The sequence below is a fragment of the Corvus cornix genome, chromosome 2 (assembly GCF_000738735.6).
Source record: "Corvus cornix cornix isolate S_Up_H32 chromosome 2, ASM73873v5, whole genome shotgun sequence".
In the NCBI taxonomy this organism is placed as follows: domain Eukaryota; kingdom Metazoa; phylum Chordata; class Aves; order Passeriformes; family Corvidae; genus Corvus; species Corvus cornix.
This window is the reverse complement of record NC_046333.1, coordinates 29,601,941-29,622,828: the sequence shown is the minus strand read 5'-3', so window position 1 is coordinate 29,622,828 and position 20,888 is coordinate 29,601,941. Positions and strand designations below refer to the sequence as shown.

General features: G+C 38.4%; 1 protein-coding gene across 5 annotated transcripts in view; it reads left to right on the top strand.

Moving 5' to 3' along the window:
- Positions 1-1,383: 1,383 nt before the first annotated feature.
- Positions 1,384-20,888, top strand: part of EZH2 (enhancer of zeste 2 polycomb repressive complex 2 subunit) — a 48,423-nt gene continuing 28,918 nt past the window's right edge. For 3 of the 5 annotated variants that reach the window (XM_010398659.4, XM_010398657.4, XM_010398654.4), the window contains exons 1-2: positions 1,385-1,468; positions 20,704-20,827. In XM_010398659.4, the coding sequence (XP_010396961.2) occupies positions 1,431-1,468; positions 20,704-20,827 (162 nt within the window). In that variant the 5' untranslated portion in view covers positions 1,385-1,430. Of the gene's footprint in view, positions 1,469-20,703; positions 20,828-20,888 lie in introns of all 5 variants that reach the window. The other 2 variants (XM_010398658.4, XM_010398655.4) reach the window with 1 other exon arrangement.

Sequence of the window (20,888 nt, the reverse complement as noted above, 5' to 3'; positions counted from 1 at the left end):
GGGTGGCAGGGAGGGAGGGAGGATGGGGGCGGCGGCGGCGGCTCCCGAGGAGCAGCCGCCCCCCGCGTCCGCTTCCCGCGGGGCGCCGGCGGGGAGACACGCGCGCTCCCGGCCGGTGACAGCTGGAGGGGGGAGACATGGAGTCTGGAGTGCCCTTTGTCTAAGTTGGCTCCGTCCAGCCCGGCCGGCGGCTCCGATCCCCGCCTGGCGGGGCGCAGACCCGGGCTGGGGGCGAGCTCGCCGCCACTCCTCCGAAGGGCGGGGGGCGGCGGGCGGGTGGGGAGAGGGAGAACGGGGGGGAGACCCGGCGATTCCTTCCCCTCCTCTCCGCTCCAGCCGGCGGCACGCGGCGGCAGCTCCGGCGCGGGCAGAGGGAGGTGTGTGTGAGCCCGGCGCACGCCGGGCAGGGGAAATCCGTGCGCCCGCCGTGGGCAGCGCGGCACACAGCTCGTCCCTCTCCTCCCGGGAGGCTGGGACAGGTCCGCCCGGGCTCCCGGAAGCCGGGGCGAGCCGGGCGGGGAGGCTGAGCGCGCCCCGGGCCGCCCTCCCGCACCCGCGGGCCGGCGGGGCTGGGCTGGGGGCTCCCGCCCCTGCCTTTGAGCTCCAGGCTCAGCAAGGGAGCTCAGGAGGGGCCAGGGGGTAACTCAGTCTGGCGGCTGCTCCGGCGAACTTCCTAATCGTGAAGGACACCGTACGATCCCGATCTTCCAGAGCGCCGCAAGAAAGTTAATAAATAGCTGAAAATTTGGGGGGTTTGGGTCTAATGTCGCCAAGCATGGCGATACGGAGCGCTGTCTAAAACTAGGGTGTCTGGGGAGGTGCGAAGGAGGGCACTGGGCTGAGCCGTCCCTGAGCAACAAATGGTTGGCTAAAGAAATTGGTGTGTTGTGGCATCACGCACATGTATTTAACATTACCAGGTCTTCATGGTGATTCAAAAATTCTTACTCATACACAAAAGAAAAGGAGTGCGTGCATAGATGTGTGGCAGGAATGGGATAACAAACTTGTATATTACTCGAGATACTTATTTCTAACTTACAAAGCACCACACTGATTTTATTGGAGCAAGAGAAAAGTTTTTTTGCATTTTTAAAGCTGGAAATTCAGATTCTTGGTCTCTCTGATAAGAAGCATTTAACAGTTTGGACAATGTAGTTTAATTCTAGCAGGATAGGTTTGTTTTTGCTTAAGTCTATCAACTCTAGTTTCAGCTATTATGAGTTTGGTTCTTACTAACACAGATTTCAATGGAGAGTTTTTACCAGCACATTTAGTGTAATCTTCACTTCTAAGTGGGGATTTTTCTCATAGATAGGTTAATATTTTTTTAGGGGTTGGCACATTCAGATTCTTTATGCAATTTATCAAAATTTAAAGGTCGTTCTTTGTTTGTCCCCAGTGTCTATATCAAATTGAGAGTCCGGGGAATGTTTATTTGTGGTAACAATAAAGCATCTTCAGAAGGGTGAGTATTACTTGTACATAGTGTACTACAACTAGTCTCACTAGTGACTATTAAAATGTGAATATTTGAAAGCTACAAAATCTTTCAGCAAACACGTGGAATTCCAGTATTTTAGGAGATGTGACTCAAAAGTTTTCTGTGATGTGTTGAATGTTTTTAAGAGCTAGTACTTTATGAAGTACTGGGTAAAAAACCATTACATTTATTGTTCTGGGGTTTCCTTTACAAGAAAAAAAAAGGCAGAAAAAGAAAAATATTTTTTTCTTTCCTCCATCTCCATGAGAAATGAAAGTAACAATTAAAGTTAAAAAACCTGTGGAGAAATCTGTGACAGTATAATATTCCATGAGATGCCAACTGCTATTTTCGTTTGGAACTCTGGAAGGATTCAAGACTTTAATTTAAGAGAAAAACTGGGAAAAACTTTCAGGTTCTTTCATAGATTTTTTTGATATGTAATTTCACCTTGAAAAGTGGCAGACACTGGAAATCTGCACCTTCAAAAAGTCATAAAATGTCACTGCTCAGTTTAAAATGAGCTAAAGTGGTGGTGTGTAATCTTAGGCCAGAGATTTGAAATTCAAGCTCAATCTTTTTGCCCCCTGCTGTGTTTTTTTCCTTTCTTGCTAAAATTGCCAACAAGCTGAAATATGGTGATTTCTTTGAAGATATGCTTTCAAATTGGTTTTTGTTTGCTCTGTAACATTGCAACCTTCATAGGTGAAATGTAAATATTCCTGCACTACTTCTTACCTGCAAAGAAACTTTGGCTTTGGGAGAAGGGAATTTTTGTAGTGCATTATTGAATGCATGAGCTGTATTAGATATAGAGAGAATGCAAGCCTTTTTCTGTAAAGCAGCTTATGTCAGAATAACCTACATCTAGTATCCAGTGCAGGCCAACAGTGCTCCCAGGAAAGTTGGTGCACTCTAAAATTCCTCTTGCTATTAGTCAAAAGAAGTGTTCTGTCACCATTCACAAGACAGTTCAGCTTCCTTAGCAGTATAGATCATTGATGCGTTTTAATAAGTTCACAGCTGTAATGTTAAAACTGAAGAACAATTTTAGATGACAGTTCTATATTTATGTGATTGAACAGTGAGAGTTATTTTTAAAAATGGCTGCAATACTGAGAGAAGGCACATTTAATAAATGTCTGCTTTATGTTGTGTTTGAGCAAAAGTGCTGGGGAAAAACTTAAGTGTTGGCTGTAATCTGGAAGTTCTGTAATTCTACTGTTAGTACTTACAGATGGATCTTAGCTGACTTGAGGAAAAATATCTGTGAAGCTTTAGGGGGAATAACATTTTCCCCAGCAGGGATGCTGAAGATCTCAGGAACAAAACCTGGCCTTTGCTAAGCAAGGAAGTTCACCGAGTCGAGAAAGTAATTTTGGCAGTATTACTTATCCAAGCAAAATTCACTTTACCAGATTTTTTAAAGAGTGAAGGAAATGGGCTGCATGCTGTAAATACAATTCTTAATGATTTGATGGAGGCGTTTGCGTAATACTTACATTAACAAACAAGACCACTGTTAACAGAAGCTGTAGGACAGTAACAGGAGGTTTATTTTAGTGTTAAAGCTGCTTCCAACCTTCTGTTCCTTCTGTCAGCAAGGACCATGGAGAGCTGTGCTGGGCCTGTTGAAGTGTTGTCTGATTGAAGACAGCATCTGTAAATGTATCTATCTATAAATGTATCTACACATTTAACACCTAAGTATATGACTTGTACAACTGCTCTGGAGTGGCTAAGTTAGTCTTTAAATGGATGAGTTACTCCTGCCCTGACATAGTTTAGGGAATAGTTTTAGTTAAAGTAGCTGCGTCCGTGAGGAGAACAGTGAGGCAAACTAAAATCTTGTATAAAATGTACCCAAACCAACAAAATCTTGTATAAAAGGTATGCAGAAGTGAGAAGGGTGCTTCACAGGGAGATGATGAAAACACTTGTTACAAGTTAGTCAAATGCTCAGGTTTGTTTTTTAGCTCTGAGTATATGCCCAAGGGTTTTGTTGAGCTAAAGATTAAAAGGAAAACAATGTACAGAATTACTAAGTAGCTATCCTATCTGTTCGCACAGAGATCAGTTAAAGACTTTGGGATAATGCTGTGTATGTCTATTTATGGAGGAGGTGAAACTAAAAATGACGGTTCTATTGAGCTCCAAGCAAGAAACAGGGAAGTTTTCTAAAACATGCTGCTTTCTCTAACTGATAGTAGTAGGCAGTTTGGTAGTCACAGTCTTTTTCTAATTGTACACCTAGATTTCCACTAAGATGGGTCAGACTGTGGACTTGGTTCTGAATTAAGAGGTATAATAACACTAGTAAACTTGAGTAGAGGCAACTCTTAAGAAGAAGAGTGAAAAGTATAATTTGCATATAAATTTGGCAAATTAAGCTTCTCTTAAAAATACTAAAAAAAAAAAGGAATTTTTAAATATATAATGAATTATTTAGCCACAGGTTTGTAAATTGATTATAATTTAAAAATATTGAGAGAGAAGAGGATGTCCATTAATGCCCCTGCTGTGTCCAAAAAAAGGTAAACAAACAGTGCTCACCCCCAAACACTCTTATTTACAAAACCATTTGGCTACCTGGCTGAAGCTTGGATTTGGATTTTTCATCTATTGTGCCTCTGCTTTGTTTGTGAAAACTACTGTTGACTTGGAATGGTTTATAATGCATTCCTATCTAGTGCTAAAATCAGTGGTACTCTTAAGGTAAGAAGGCCATTTGGACATTTAGATAGATACTGCATGTGATCTGAATGCTGTGGATAAAAATAACAGTGTAATGATGTGAGTGGATCAGCACAGTGTTGTCATTTACTTGAAAATGTGATGTAGTACTTCCAAGGCTTCTAATTGGGATATATATGATTTCATTAGCAAATGAGGTAAAACTGGTGTCTTACTGTGTGCAAATAAAGACTTCCTTGATACACAATCACAGAATACTCCAGAATTGCTATTAGTTTTCTTTTTTTGTATATACATATGGTGCCTGCTTGAATAACATTGTATGTGTAATTATGCAAGCAAAGTAGTACAAATTGCAGTCCATGTCCTAGGTTTTTTTAGATATGAACTGAAAACAAACCTTTACAGCAGGGTATGATTTCTTTGTATTTTTAAATTGTTTTTTGATCTAGAACCAGGCCTATTTCCCTTGTCAGTTTTTTGTTGTATCTGGCTCCTTTCCATTCTGCCTTTAACATGGTTAGTTCAGTTTTTCCTGCCATGCATTCTCTTTTCACAGCCTGCATGTTCGGTTTAAATCCCAAAGACATCAGATGTAATTTAAAGAAACAAAGTATTTGAAAGGAAGGAAACTGAAATCTTACAACTCGCATATAATTTCAATTTTTTTTAATGTGTGCTGGTTTCCTTTCCATGTTTCTTAGCATGAGTGGATCTGGCAAGCTTTGTATTTTTGGTGTGTAGTCTGATTTCGTTTTTACTAATAAGATAAAAAATTCTAGAGCTGGAATTCATTTTGCTGCTTCTTTCAGAAGTCTTATGGATATGGGTTACAGATACTTGATTTACCCATGGAACTGTACCGTGGCAAATGGATTAAAGTCATTATTATCATCTCTGTTTTAGTGTTGGAGTATATAACAAGGACAGTGTAAATTCTGTCCTTTGTGATGACTTCTTCCTGTTGTGTGTCCACTAGTTTGTGCCATGTTTCTAGTGAGTATTTATTGCCAATATGTTTGGTGCAAAGCTAAATTCAGTAATAATTGGAAGAAGAGATTGACATATGTTGTTTTATTCTTAACATAGTTTAACCGTTACTGGTGTTCAGTACATGGTTGCTTTGAAACTGGGAGACATAAGGTTCCAAGACCTTACTTAGTATTTGCAGTTCTCTTCCACAGCCTAAGGGAGATGTTTTCTTTTTCACTGGAGAGTGGTGGATTTTTTTGTGTTTGCATGCTGGGTTTTTTTCATTTTGGCTTTTTGTTTTCAAGAATAAACTGTTTTTTTCAAGATAAACTGTTTCTAATTAGTTTTCTGCATTAAGTCAAGCTTCTGGAAAAGTAGTATCTGTGGTTTTTTTCCTTTATAAGCAACATCTAATGTAATGTGCAGGTGGGTTAATTGCCGTATTCCTTACATAATAGGGATGATGTACAGCAGACCCAGTTATTTCGTGAAATTTAAAATGATCATTTTTAAAATAACTCTTATGGTTACTTTTATCATTTGAAGCTCATTTTGGAGTTATTCAGGCAAATGGCAAGAACCAGTTCAGCTTCAAATTTGCCAGACTGCTCTGCAGTAAATTCTGCATACGTGAAAGCGTAACATCTTTCAAAGTTTAGGCTGTTTGCCTATGCAGGGAAAGAGTATGGAATAACTATTGAACCTGAATCGTTGTGCATCAGGGTTTTTCCTGTATGGACCGTGTGTTGCTTTTGCAACTATGGTTTGAACAGAAGAACCTGTGGCTATTTTAGTTTTAGAGTATAAAAGGTGTGTCCACAAAACAAGTTCAGGTGGAATAGTCTGTGCTCTTCAAATTCACATCATAAATTATTTTGCCTGTGGAGACATGTCTTAAGTGTTCCCAGCAAGTGTTACTTTTTCTGCCAGATTTATCCAGGATATCAAAAAACTAAATTTTTAAGAGATGGAGGTGTTAGGCAACAGAGGTTAATTGCAATGTATGTGGGAGTCATGTAACTCCTCTGGGTGTCTGTGAGTGAGTGTGAAGAGAGAAATTCCGGAGGTACGCATTTGAGCGACTCAAAGGTGAAGCTCAAGTTTTATGCATAAAACTCTGCTTTCTCCTGACAAATAGCCAGGCTTGGTCTGCTGTGAGGAACGTGGGATGGTTTTAATTGTGACTTGTAAAAAGTATGATCAAATTTGGGCTTGAAACTTTTTGTTGCTGTGGTGCTGCTTGGAGTTTTAAAATGTTTTATTTGTTTTTTGAGCCAAATAGTCTTACTCATGCAAGCAAATGTTAGAAGTATTTATAGATGCAGATATCCAAGTGAAAAGCAAATAGTTGCATTACCTGCTGCATGGTGTTCGGCTCATGTTGCCCAAAGTGAAGTGAGATGTCAGTCAGTTTCAGTTACTGCCAATTTGGTTTAGCCTTTAATATAAAATAATTGGTTATGGTCTCCCTGTTCCCTCTTCCCCCTCCCCCCACCCAAGTGGATAAGTACTTGAGCTTCTTATTTTTATTTCCAAACTGGTATTTTTCTAAAAGTATCAAATGTTGAAATGTGCTGGAAGAAAGTGGTAATGTAGGGAATTTAGAATTTTTTTTCTTTGAAATAGGTTACTCTTATTCCTTAAGTGGTATTCAGTAATGATTTCATGTCTGTTTTTGTTCCTCTAACTGCTGAAGTAGGGACACAGAAAGATTTTTTTTTTTGAAGGGAAGAATAGCTTTGCAAGTTGCAGGCTTGCTTATACAGATAGACAGAACACTCCAGTACGGATTTATCTTTTTCTTTTAAGGGCTGTCTGAAAACAAATTATGCTGTGTTACTTTTTGTATTCTGCTGTTGTATTTGTTTAAGGAAATATATGGAAACACTAATTATTTGTATTGAAATCTTGTTTTCTTATAAACAGACATAACATTTTTATTTTTCTCTACTGAAGAGAATGAAGCATCCATACCACTTTCTTGATGAGTAAATGTTCTAAATGAAGAACTCCCACAAAATGAGATAATGTCAAAATAAATCCAAAGGCAGTGTGCTATTAGGAAAAAAGAAGTCATCAAACTGATGCCCTCCTTCTTTGTCTCATAGAAAATCTGAAATAAGCTTGATTTCTAGAACAGTGCTGTTGTGGGATCTTGCTCAGGTACTTCATGCTTAATCCACCTATAATTAGTTCCAAAAACTTAAAATTATTGGGGGTTTTTTGTCGTGACCAGGTGAGTTCTTGTGGGGTTTTAAAATGATTACTATTATTTAAACTTCTGATTAAAATCATTTTAGAAGTTAAGGAACACAAATTTGACTGTATTTTCTGAAGTGCTTCTGGAAGATCAAGTGTTACTTATAAACTGTGAACTGCAAAGTTTTTGACATGCTGGCAGATAGAGTAAAGGGTGTTGAATACTGGCAGTTGCTTTGCTTTGAATTAGTTTTCTAATGCAGAAAAATAAAATATTCTCATTTAAAAAGAGCAAGAAGATAAATTAAGATAGCTCATGTTTTTCCAGGAAGCAAAAGGGAGTGAGGCACCATTCCTTTCTATTTAGTATCCAAGAGCTGCTTGACTTCTCATTCTTTCCTTTCTTTCTTCCTTGTCCATGGGAGTTTTTAATATCTGCCTGGTCAGTATATAATAACGGTAGAAACTCCTGAGAAGGATTTTAATGCAACATAATGTTAAACTATGTATTGTGAATGAACTGTTAGGGGAGAAAGCAAGAAATAAAATGCTGGAGGAGGCAAACTAATATTTATATTAAAAAAAAAAAAAATCAGACAGGGTTCATGATTGAAGAAAATGTGAGTTCTGTGAGCCCTCGAGCTGACATGTTTCCCTCCTGCCTTGTATGTCAGTAAACTGAACTGCTCTGACTTACTAAGTGAGGAGAGTATTTCAGAAAATAAGTGGTATGAACTGCGTACATCCAGAAACTGATCTGCAGACGCAGGCATTTAGTACTGAAACAAGGAGCTGAAAATGGAATGCCTAAGGCCATGGGTCAGTGTCTTTAGGTGGGGCCAGAGTGGCTGGATGCTCACTTTCTTCAGTCAAAAGCAGCAAGGTGTTTTCAGCCAGAGATCTTCTTTGCTTCTGTCAATGGCTGCAGAAATGCTCCTTCTGTCAGGAGGGAAATGATAGCACGGGTGCAAGTAAAAGTGCTTCTTTTTGTAGCAATGCCAGCATAAAGTAGGGGTGATGCTTGAAAGTCAAAGCTGGCAGTTTTTGTCTGGTATGTTTGGGCAGTAATGAGGAACTGTGATTGGAGAGATTACTTTCACTGTTAAAAACAGACTGGAAACAGTAATTGATGAAGGAAAGTATGTGTTGTGATCAGGGCGAGCCAAAGTCAGGAGTTAAATATGCGGAGGGGAAACAGGTGCTCCTACCAAATCTGGACCGAAGGTGAGAATTCCTAATAGCTCAGATAGGAGCATTCCCTAGCAACATCTAGGCATACAGTGCAGGATTGTAGCGGCTGTAGAATACTGTATGTAATTATGTTACATACTGGAGCAGAGAGCAGTGACAGTGAGCCTTTGGAATGGTGACTGGCTGCAATGGCATTGCTTGGGGAGGGGCTGCTCTCTGTTGACACATCAGTGTCTGCAGCCCTAAGTGGTGTTTCTCCCTACTAATTTTCTTTTTAATGCCTCCCCCAATCTTTAAGTGTTTTATTTTTTTATGGAATATATGTTCATGCTGGAGCTTTTCATAATACTAGAGCACTTGTAGTCCTTCATGAAACTGTTGCAGAATGTATATGTAACTTAGTGAACAGTAAACCATGTCACATTTGGCTTATGTTTGCCACTTGCATCAGCAGTTCCTGTAGATGATATATGCAGAAGGGTGCATCAGCCTTGTTATCACAGGAAGGCTAAAAATCAGCCGTTTTTAGAGGAAATTCTGACACACTGCTTAGCTCAGATTCAAGGTATTGCCTATGTTATAATAATTTAATAACCCCTCCAGTGGTAACTAGTTTTAGTTTGGGGAATAATACTGCAAATAAAAATATAGTCATTACAGTTAATAAGTTAGTTTCATAGTAGTACTACTACAAAATAAGCAGTTTAATTGGATTAAATGTGTTGTGAGACTGTCCTCTTAGTTGACTGATAGCCACTCGTACATAGCTGTAAGAGAAAAGGCTGTGCATAGTCATTTTGTATATGACAAATCAGGTAGTATGTGATGACCAGGTGTGAATTTGCCACAAAATGGGGATTTTTTTTTTTAAGCCTGTTTTGAAATTAGCTGAGATTTTTACTCAAAAGACACAGGGAAGCATGTCATTAGTCTTGAATATCTTGAAGTATGAATTGAGAGCTATTAACTTAAAGAGCTATTGGGGTAGTAACAAGGCCCAAAAAACCATAGTGTTTGGGAAGAAATAATTGAGGTGGCACATCTTTCAAGGTTTGGGGAAGCAAGTCATAGACTAGTTGTTTATTGTGAACATGTGTACCTCTTGACTCGCTTAGTGATTTCTTCTAGAATATGTTTAAATTTAAAAATTAAAAAAAAAAAAAGGTGGAAAAAAGCCAAAACAAACCCCAAACCAAAAGACTATCAACCATTTAATGTTCCAGGGTAGAGATCAGGCTTCTGATCTTAAGTATGACAAGTGCAAGCTGAGGCTGTAGTCGCTTAAATGGCAGAAAGTAAAAGGTCTGAAAAGAGTGACACTTCAAAGACACAAAGGTTGGGCTGTAAGAGAAGCAGAAACCCGTTAGGATAAGAAGACAACTAATTTGAAAATAACAGCCTGTATATGTGGTCTCTTATTTATGTTATACATAATGTTAAGTTTAGGCACTCTAGTTAGACTGCTTTCTTAATTAGTGAAGAGCTTTCCAATCTGTCTTTTTTAATTACAGTTTTTAAGAGAGAGAGTTGAAAGTTCCAACTGTACTGTTAACCAGACAAGGCATCTTTCAAGTGAACCAACACATGGAATAGTAGTGGGAAGGAGTATGTGAACTAGCTAGTTGATGGAGATGTTAAAGGAGACTAATGCTTCTACTGATTAATAAGAATTGGTGATTGCACACCAAACTGAAGAGTTTAATCTGATTAAGCTCTTAAGCATTTTAATTCACAAATTATTGTTCCTTTAATGGTAGTGTTTTTCACAGTGTGTCTGTAGCAGATTGAAATACTAAGAGTGTTAGCGCTGATTGTTTTCATCTTTTGAATATTAACTGAAATTTAAAAGGCAAACAAACTCCCTAGCATGAGCTTTAGAAATAGCGTGGTCCTTGTTTTTGAGATGGTGGGCCCAGCTGAGAGATGTGTTGACTTGTAGAATAGTTTTAGCTCTAGAAGTCATCTGATCCAGTCTGCCACTTGGGTTGGGCCAACACTGAAATCATGTTTTCCAGACCACTTTTAAAATGTTTTCAAGAGTGGAGATTCTAACACCTCTGCTTAATACATTCCTATGCTGGACCATACTCACTGGAGAGAATTTTCTTCCAGTAATGAAATGAAATCCCTTGCTGAGTCTTGTCTGTTGCCTCTTGTATTTTCCTTTTAGCATAGATTAGAATGTTTCAGTAGAAGAGCTAGAACAGAGCTCCAATTCTGTGTTTGTCTGGGTTTAGCTCTGATTTATGTAGGAAAGCAGGCTATTCAGGGAGTTAATTCCATTGTGTAGTGGTTGAAATTCTCGGAGGGACTCGTCCAATTTTGATAAGGCCCAGAAACAGACAAAAGTATGACACATTCCTAAGAATGTGTTCAGGAGTTTGGGGAGCTTACATGTGGTATTCTAAAGAATATTGTGAAGAATAAATAGAACATGCCTTGAAGTCTTTGACTTGTGCTAATACTCGTTTAGTGGCTGTTGTGGGATGTGGGACATAGGTATGAGGCAGAAGGAAATTGAAGGAACCTACACTAGCTTTTCATTTGTCTTGCACTGGCAAGTAATCTAGACAAGCTTGCTGCTATTGTCTGCCACTGACTACATCTTTTCAGAGCAATCTTTAGTTGATCAAGAGATAGCAGGAAACAGCTTCCTGAAAGCTACTCCTGCAGAAGTAGTTAACACATTAACTGCATTGATTGTGCAAAGTGCTGTAAAGAACAAAAAACTACACGGTGTGAATGTTTTACATGGTGTGGAAGATAAATGTTCTAGTTTAAGACAAGTGGATGGTATGCTGTAATGGTTTGCTTGCATTGAAGAGGAGAGGTTTTTTTTGCTTTCCCTTGACTCTGGTTTCATGGTTCCGCTTCTTCCTTGCCAGTTTGGATATTTATGATACCAGTATGAACAGCTTTGGTCCAGTTAGAAAGCTCTGCTTCTTTTGAGTGCAGAAAAGATATGAAGTAACTGATCAGCACAATCAAACGTACCATATTTGCTATGTAAAGTCCCTCTGAGATGCTAAAGCAGTGTAGACAAAGAAGAGAGGAAATGAATGCCATTTTAAGATCCCACTTCCTTTCCCGGTTCTAGTTGAGAAGTACACTAGGATGTATTTGTCATCAGCTTCCAAAAGCAAACAGGTAAGTGAATGTGCTGTTTAGTTTTGGGTGAGATGTTCTTCTTAGCACAATTCTGTTAGGTAATTGCTAATAAGCTAGTAACCATTGATTGCATCAGAAAGGAGAAAGTACACTGGCCTTGGATTTAACAGCAGTTCCAGTGGAGGCAAAATCTTCAAGTTGTTGGTAAATAAACAACCCCCTAATATTGTAGTGACAGAGTATTGTAAAAGGGATTCTACTAATTGAAATATATTTTAGTGTTGCAAATAGTAATTGCAAATAAATAGCTGTCACAATAATAGGAGCTTACTTGTAATAAGACTGCTCATAATAAAAGCATGCCTGTTTATAGCAGCAGACCTTCTGCTTTGGGAGCTGCCATATTACCTGGGAAGCCTATAGCCACCATCAGTCTGTGTTGGTGTTAGGGCCGACACTAAAATGTCTTGGATGTGGTTGTTACCCACACTGCAGAAGAGGTTTTTAATTCTACTTGCAAGCCAGGGGTTTTCTGCTAACTCGAGGAGGAAAAACAGGAAATATTCTGAATTTTCACACACAGTCATTGCTCTTCAGTTTGGGGTTGGCATTGGTACATCTGAGGCTGTTGATGGTTCTCCTCCTTCCATCAGATTAGTTAAAGTTAATAGTTTTGTCTTTAATAATAGCTTATAAAAGCTTCCATCTCTTGAGTGATCAAGAACATTCCTGCAAAGCATGTAATCTTGTCAGAGTTGATAATGAGTGTTTAGTTAACCTACGTCATCCACAACCACTGATGACTGGCAGAGTGAGGAAGGACAGATGAATTGTTTGGAGTTACCTGCTTAGATCAGTTAACAAACGGATCCTTTTCTTTCAGATACTACCAAAGAGAACCCAATCCTAGTTAAGCCTTTGTAGGCAAGTACAAGCTGCTGGCCTTTATCTGCCCAAAGAGTGGTACAGCTGGCATGGATGGCTTAGTAAATGTTTCCTGTTTCTGGTTTTTAAGAATTATTTTTCTTTTCTCAGTAAAACTGAGTGTCAGAGGGATGGCATGGTTTGACAAACACTTACGTTGAAGCCTGAACTGTTGCCCTCTCCAGTTTTAGTTCTTTGCCTCTTGTTTCTACCCCAGTGTCGCCCCTCTGTCCCTTGTGTGGATTCAAGAATTCATGACTTGAGCAAACTTGAACAAATCTGTGGCTGCCGAACAAACTGGCATGTGGAGCTGATTTTGTTGAAAAAAATGTATTTAAAAACTAAGTATGTTCATTTTCTGGGCTGTTCAGACAGAATTTTTTTTTCCTCCTGACCTAGTTTGATTACAGAATCATAAGCACTTAAGCACTCACAGTAGAGAAGGCTGTGTGGAAGTGGAAATGAGTGATCACTGATACAGTGGACAGATGATGTCTTTTCCAGGTCAAACTGACACCAAATAGCATTTGAGGAAGGTAGTTGAACTGATGTAAGATCTTTCTCAAAATTTAAACTGCCTTTAATGATACAGTAGTTCAGCATATGGAATAACAACGTGATACAAATATATAAATATTTTTAGGTATTTCTTGTTTAAAAATAGGTTGAACTGTACTACAAACTTAAAATACCACATTTCTGTGATATAAAATAATAAAAACATACCACAGTTTACTCCCATCTATTTCTCTGATTATTTCTGTAAAAGATCAAATGTGCTGTAGGGCTTTTTTTGTGTGAAATATTAATAATAAACTATATTAATCCTTCCTATGTTGTATCTCAGAGATAGAGATTTTTGTTAGTTGGACTAGTTTGGGAAATACCCAAGGTGACAGTGGGAATTCCCAAGTTGGCCTTGGAAATATTTTTCTTCCGATAGAAATGAGAATGTGGTATTTTACATAGACAAGTTTGAAAGAAAACCATGGGGTTTTTTTGCTTTAGAAAATCCTGAAAGCAGAGTGGCAACTATAAAACTTATAGCCATATCTTTTTGTGTGTTTTCTGTAACAGTACAGGTAAAAAGCCCTTTGAGATTCTGTGAGCGTCATTTTTGCCCCCACACCTACAGCTTGCATAACTTTATGTGGAAAGACTTAGTAGCTCTGAAATCATAGCAGTGAACAATTTTTCTTAATCCAAAAGAAGAATATTGGGTTTTGACCATTTTTTCCCCCCAAGAATCCCAAGTTTGGTATAAATGTAGAAGACAGATCTGGTAGATTAGAGCATTAATTTATAATTAATTTTTAAGTCAGCTCTTTTAAAGTCTGGCAATATGTATGTGTTTTATTGGCTTGATTGCTTTTTTCAGGTGCTTGATAGTTGTTGTAAGAGTGCTAGAAACTGCTTACTCTGGAAAGGTTTAGGATAGGTTCGTAGACTGTATTATCTTGTTTGCATTTAGGATGCACAAAGTAGAATACTAAAAGGAAATTTCTAAGAGTTTCTAAGCAGTAAAGTTTAGTTTAACATATCTGAAAAATAGGTAGCTGCAGTTGAACAATCATTTTGTTGTATTGTGCTGTGTAAAATCCTGTAATGAAAAGATGATATGAGTCCTTTGTGAGGTAGTTGGGTAAAACTAACAACTTCAGCTCTAAGCTTAACACACTGGATTTGATACCTGAAATGCATTCTTTTTGGGGGTGTTTGGTTTTTTTCTGTTTTCTAGCAAGTATTTTTGCAGGCTTGTGGAAAAATCTTGTTAATCCTTTCGTTACTGAAATTCTGCTTTTTTGGTTGAATGTGAAAGTTGTCCTAAATTCTGCTGCCCAAGTAAAAGTTTTGTTTTAGTTTGTGAAAAAATGTAGAAGAGTGTGGTGGGGCGTGGCTGGTTTTCTTTGTTTTTTTTTTTTTTTTTTTCTTCTCTTTAAGTTTTGTAGATGCTTGAAGGAGTTCTGTGTTGACTTAGGATAGGGTTTATTATATAATAATTTATCCATTAATAAGATTGCATAAGCTCAGGCTGGAAGACTTGTATGCTGTCTGGATCTGATAACAGCTTACAGCTGAAGAGCATGCATGCCACTCCGGAGCACATTGATGTATGAAACCAGTGCCTGTTTGTGGTTTCATTGCCTGCACTAGTTTTTCTCTAGTGTTGGTCTGATTTTTTATAAAATTCCTCCTGCTTTTTAGTTGTGCAGAGGAAGCCACCACTATGGATGGGATCGTGAAACTCATCTGTATTTCAGGAAACAATTGCAAAAGTGAGCTTTTATTTATCATTGCTCAGTTAAATCCAGTTAATGAGCTGTACTGGGGTGAAAATAAAGAGTTGGGAAGGGTGGGATGATGGTAAGGTGCCATCCCTGCTGAGCAAGTTACTTTGGTGAGTACCTTCATGATGTAGTATTGTCTCTTAATCAGTAAGTGTATAGTGTTTGAAATGACAGCTCCTGAAGCCAGCGCAGGTGCAGGCTTTGAGCTTTGCAGTCAGTGGCAGTAGGCCACTGTAGTCAGGGCTGTGGGCATGCTGAAGGTGAGCTGGAAGAGAGATCAAGCAGTGCTGTGGTATCGTCATTGAGCAGGGTTCTGCAGTAAACACATTCCTTTGGACCTACAGCTTCTGAGAAGCACGTGTAAAAGCATTTGGGCTTTGTGGGAGGTGGAAGCAGTACTTCTCCCCTACATGCCCCATGCCCCAGCTGAATTTTTTCATACCTTCATTACTCTTCCATTACTCTAGGCATCAAAAAAACATGATTACTTATTTCATTATTCTATATGCATCAGATTTCAAATTCAGTTTCTCCACTGGGTTTTATATTCTCCAACCTCACTGTCCCCCCACCCCCTGCACTGAAACTGGTGGTTAAGAGTGCTCTGAAGTGCTGTATTGTTAGTAGCATATATTTAAAGTATGTGAATAACCTTATGAGTGTAGATAAATTCACAAAAAAGAACTTGTAAATTATACTATACTGTACAAAATATGTTTTAATTCATAAATATCTCCAAACAGGAATCCTGAGTAGTGGGAAGATAATGTGATGTTTCTGCAGTTTAAAATGTTGTGTAATATTAAGCACAATTACAAACTAATAGTGTTCTTTCACAAGGGCAGGCCCCCTCATTTGTTCTCCCATGCTTCTCAGTTGAAAATTTTCATTAATTTATCTTTTTTCCTGAAATTTGGCATGGTAGCCAGAGGAGCTTAAATATAGTTTTTGACAGCCGTATGACTGTTTGAATAGGCTGCCTAATTTAGAAAATTATCTGTGTGCTTGTCTGTCACTGATGGATATTGCCAAAATGATCAAAGAAAAATAGGAGGTTGTCTTTAAATAAGGCTGTTTCTATGTTCTGTAGGCAAAACAGGAGCAATTTGAGCTGAAATTGTTCTACACTTCTTTGTCTCATTGTGAATCCTAGATGTATTGTACACAATTTGTCTGCTGAAAGTAAATGTTGCCTGATTTAAGCTTATAGGCATGAATTTTCTTAAAACTTACTGTAAAGAATGTGGGTCTTGTAGAGAATTAGGAAATGCTAAGCATGGTTTCTTTAAAAAACACCTGTATATGGTTTAGGACACTGCCATTTTTTGTTTTTCATTTCCAGCTGTGCAAGTATGAGTAGAAACTGAAAAGAATAGTCATGTCTTTTTTTCTATATTCTTGTAGGTTTTTCTTTTAAATTGGTGCTTAGGAGGCTTTAGTATGTCTCATTCCTAGTACCCTCTTATTGTTCTCCTTAAGAGAGGTTAGTTTTCTTATTTTTCTTGTACTTGGTGGGGGTCTGGAATAACATTGTTAGTATAATTATCTTCTTTTTGCTGTGGCATTGGGGTGATTGCCCAGTGTGGATTGAGACAGTCCACAGTGTACTCTCATCTGCAAACAGGATGCGAGGAGGTATGGCAAGGTTTCCCTCCTTACTATGATGCCAGGCGAGATCTGTGGAGGTTAGCTCAGGTTTTGCGTGGAAGTCATTGTGCACTCTGGGAGAAGAGCTTTCTCTAGAAACAGTATCGCCGCTTTGGAGATAGGATTGCTTTCTTTGTTCCGGAGATGCATAACTGAGTTGGCTGCTACACAGTTTCTTTTTTTTTTTTTTTTTTTCCTTTTTTTCGGATAGAACTTTGCAGGACTTGGCTCTTTGGCAGTTAGATGGTTTCTCTGGACCATTTCAATCAAAAGGATTTTTAAAAAAGGGAAAGAATAAGATTTTAAAACAATACAAATGCTAGCAGGATTCAGAAGGGGAAATGGGGACAGAGAAGAGGGACAAGGCCTAGGGGCTCTCGGAATCAGGCCATTGCACTAAGACAGTCAGTATCATGTTTTATTTATTACATGGAAACTGTTTCAAACTGTGCTGTCTTAAGACAGGCTTAACTATTCTCAGACAGATGGGATTTAGCTTGTGCCACTTCGGCTGCTATAGGGAATATTCTGAAACTATATGAAAAGTTGACGAGTTCTGACAAATTGATCTTAACATTCACTAGTTTCTCTGCTCTGCAGTCCTAGCTGTGACTCCCATACAATGTAGTTTAATGATAATGTACAGGTTTTTTGTCTTGTCTAGCCAAGTGGGAACTATGTAGTCTGTTACAGTTCAGAGTACTTTCACCATTTCTACTGTTAATGTGCATGAGAAAGTGATTTGGGAGAGGTTTGTCTTGCACAGAAATACTAGGCAAGTAGACCACTAGTAGGCTTGAGACAGCATCTACACCCCTGAACCTGCCCCAGAGATTATGTTGATGTTTCCCTGAAGCCTTTTAATTCTCCAAATTACTTTTGCTTTCAGGGATGGAAGTAGTGTCCGGCACCCTACTTTCATAGTTCTGTTTCATTTTTTGCTTCCCAATGCTGGCTGTCCTTGCCTGCAAAACTTCTTATCCCAGTTTTTCAGGTCTAGCTTCTTAAATTTATAGTTTTGGGGACAACCTTTGAACTGACATGAAAAATCATCAGTGGCATTTGTCTGTAGTCCTAATGAGAGGATGATAGATCAATTGCACTGTGAGAATCAACTTTATGAATATGCTCTTCCTGCCCTGCCCCTGCCTTGGTTTATTTTTATTCTGTACTTTCTTCTGAGATTTGTGACACAAAACCGATTGTCTCCTACCACAGTACATATGTTAGCAACACTGCAATTCTGCTTTGGTTATGTTAGACTGCCCAAAAACATGCAAATGTGGTTCACTTGGCTCTGCTGCTGAGAGACCATTAATATATTAATTTTGACAATCCCTGAAAATTTTTTACAAACATGCATCCAGGACACTTTTTTTTCCTTAGATATAATTTTTCTATACTCTCTTTTTGCATATGCTTCCTTTCCACTCAGTGCTTTTTCTCTTAATATGGACTTGCCATTTAAGAAGTAGTTTCTAATTTGTTTGTACATATTGGACTTATTGTACGATGTATATCCCACTGACTCTTGCACATTAACATTATGGCTTTATGTAGGAGAACTTTTTCTTGCCGTAACTTGGCATAAACAACAGTACATTTTTTTTTATTTTCCATCATGTGTTACTTGGTGCCTTGACCATTAAGTTGTCTGTGCTGTACCCCAGATAGCAACTTGAAACCAATGCAAGGGGAGAGTGTTCTTATAAGCTGTGTTTGTTTTCAGATGAATAACCTGAGTGTGTTTAAGTTATGCTGTTTTAAAAGGAAGTATTGATGTTCTTATAAAGTATTATTTTGTTACTATTTTAATACAACAGGTAACAATGATGTTCATGACTGGAAAATTGAATAGATTGGATTTTTTTGGGGGGGGGGATGTATTTCTCTCAGGTCTTAAATCCTTGTTTGTGGGGCCTTCATGGGGCTGTATTTAAGTTGTATGAAAGAAAGATGGAAATTCTGTTGGGTTTGTCTGTTTGTTTTGTTGTTGTTTTTAATCCAATTATATGTGATTTCTATATAGATCTGCTTCTGATGAGCAGGGCTTATCCGGCAATTTAATTTCAGTTAAGAAAGCTTTTTTTTAAGCTGGAGTAATTTGTTATTATCCAGGAAACTAGAATAAGAAGGGCTGTGGTTGGTGCAGTATTAGAGTAAGTAAATGTAATCTGTGTTTCAGTTGTATGGCCTATGTTACTTCCGTATTGTCAGCTGAGCTTTCATTTATCTTTTGAGTTCATTGATGCTTTTTCCATGTCTTTCGGCTGAATCATAACTGAAGCAATTTCGATGTTCTGTATTGCTTAAAAAATGAGATTGTCTGTTATTTAATGGTACTTTTTCTATGTCTAATTTATTTCCAGTTAATGGGTTGATTTTCAATATTTTTACTTTGCTTAGTTTAGCATGTAATACAGTGTGTTTTCTATACTTCATAATGCTTTTATGCTGCTCCTTAATCAATATCATTGTGCACTTTGAATCACTGAATGTCTTGTCTGTGTTCTAACAATGAATGGTCCAGGATTATTTTTTTATTTATAGTTTTATTTTTTATCTTTTGTAACCACTGGTGTTGTGGCAAATGAGATGCAGGTGGATTCTACTTGCTGTCTTGTACATGGAAGCAGGGTAACTGTGTTTGATGCTTTGTTCTAGATTTACCTCCCTATGTTGGTTCTCTGTCCTCCCCCTCTGTCTAGTCAGGTGCATTATGTAGTTATTTGTATCCTGTATCTTTTTTCCTCGAAGGATATTTCCCATGATCTGGGTTGGCATTTATGCTATTTGCTTGTAGATTATTTTTCATTCTAAGTCTAAAACCCCAACATTTTTTCTTACAAAATGTTATTATTAAATCTTATTAAGTCTTGCATGAAAATGGGTTCAGGCTCTTATAGGCTTACTACCTTTTTGTTCACTGTAAATGAATGCATAGTCTTGAGAGTAAGCAGGTTCTGTATTGATTTCTCCCTCTCATCATCATCATAAAGTCTGATAGAACTCAAATCTGACCTGTACAGAACTGCTGAAAATAGAACAGTAAGCTTCCAGTAACTTGGATAAAGCTGTACCTGTGACTGTCAGGGGAACCGTAGTGTGGGGCAGTGGAGGTAGCACTGGGCATTGGATTTGAGCCCAAAGATGACCCCTCTGTTCATGTTGACCTGCCTTGATAATTAGAAGGGCTGGAATTGTTTGCGCTCGAACTGGTTATGCTCGTTTGATAATGTATTAAGCTTGAGCAACTGGATGTTTCAGCCTTTCAGTCCATCATGGCTATTGAGAATGATATTTTGAGCTATTGAGTGAAATATTGTAGGTTTTACAGTGCAGCTCTTAAGAAGAAGACCGTCTTTGATGTAGTGGTTTAGTTTCAGGATGCTGTCAAAATAGTCGTTGCCAGCATCGTCGTAGCATACGGTCGTTGATTTTGAAAAATACGGAGCAGATTGGCATATTCTAGCAAGGCATTTGGATTATAACATAAAAATACAACTTCATTGCCAACAGTTCCGTAACATAAAAATGAACCACTTGGCACTAGGAGGGTGATCTGTAAAGTGGAATTAGTGGGCAGTTTGTGGTCTTATAGAATACTTGACAAAAGAGCAAAGTCTCTTATTCTAGCTGTTTCAAAATTCATTGTCTGAATTTCTACAATTTTTTCACGCTAGAGTGGCTTGGTGGGAGAGCTGGGTACTCCTTGGGGTACCTCTTTGTACTTGAGGTCACCTTCAGAAGTCTATTGTAGGAGTTGGTGTCTTAGTGAAGACAACCCCTCCTGCAAGGAGGGAAAGGTTTTTCTGCCATGAATGTAGATCTCCAGAAGTTAATTTACAAGGCTACTTGCAAGAATTCCAGCATGTATCTTTGCACTGGGAATCTTGATTTCTTCCTCTTCACCCCTTTAAATCCATCAGATACCTTTTTGTATAGAGGTATTAGAAGTGCAAATGTGAAGGGTCCACTGATTTGCAATCAAAATTACTCTTTTCTGGTGCCTATCACTTAAATATGTTTTCCTTTTTTTTTTCTCTTGGATTGGGATGGTATTGCAAGTGTGTGATTGAAAGGAATTAAAGGAATTGGATATGGAAGATATTAAAGGAATGTTGCTCTCCTGTCTAACTTCTTCTGTAGGCAGTGGTGTCAGATTTGGTAATACTAACATGGCATTGTCTCTTGTAGGATAATCATGGGTCAAACCGGAAAAAAATCTGAGAAGGGACCAATTTGCTGGAGAAAACGTGTAAAATCAGAATATATGAGACTGAGGCAGCTCAAGAGGTTCCGACGTGCTGATGAAGTAAAGGTACTTTATCTTTTGGTTCTATTGCTTGTAAAATTGTACAAGTATTGATATTTTCTGAAGT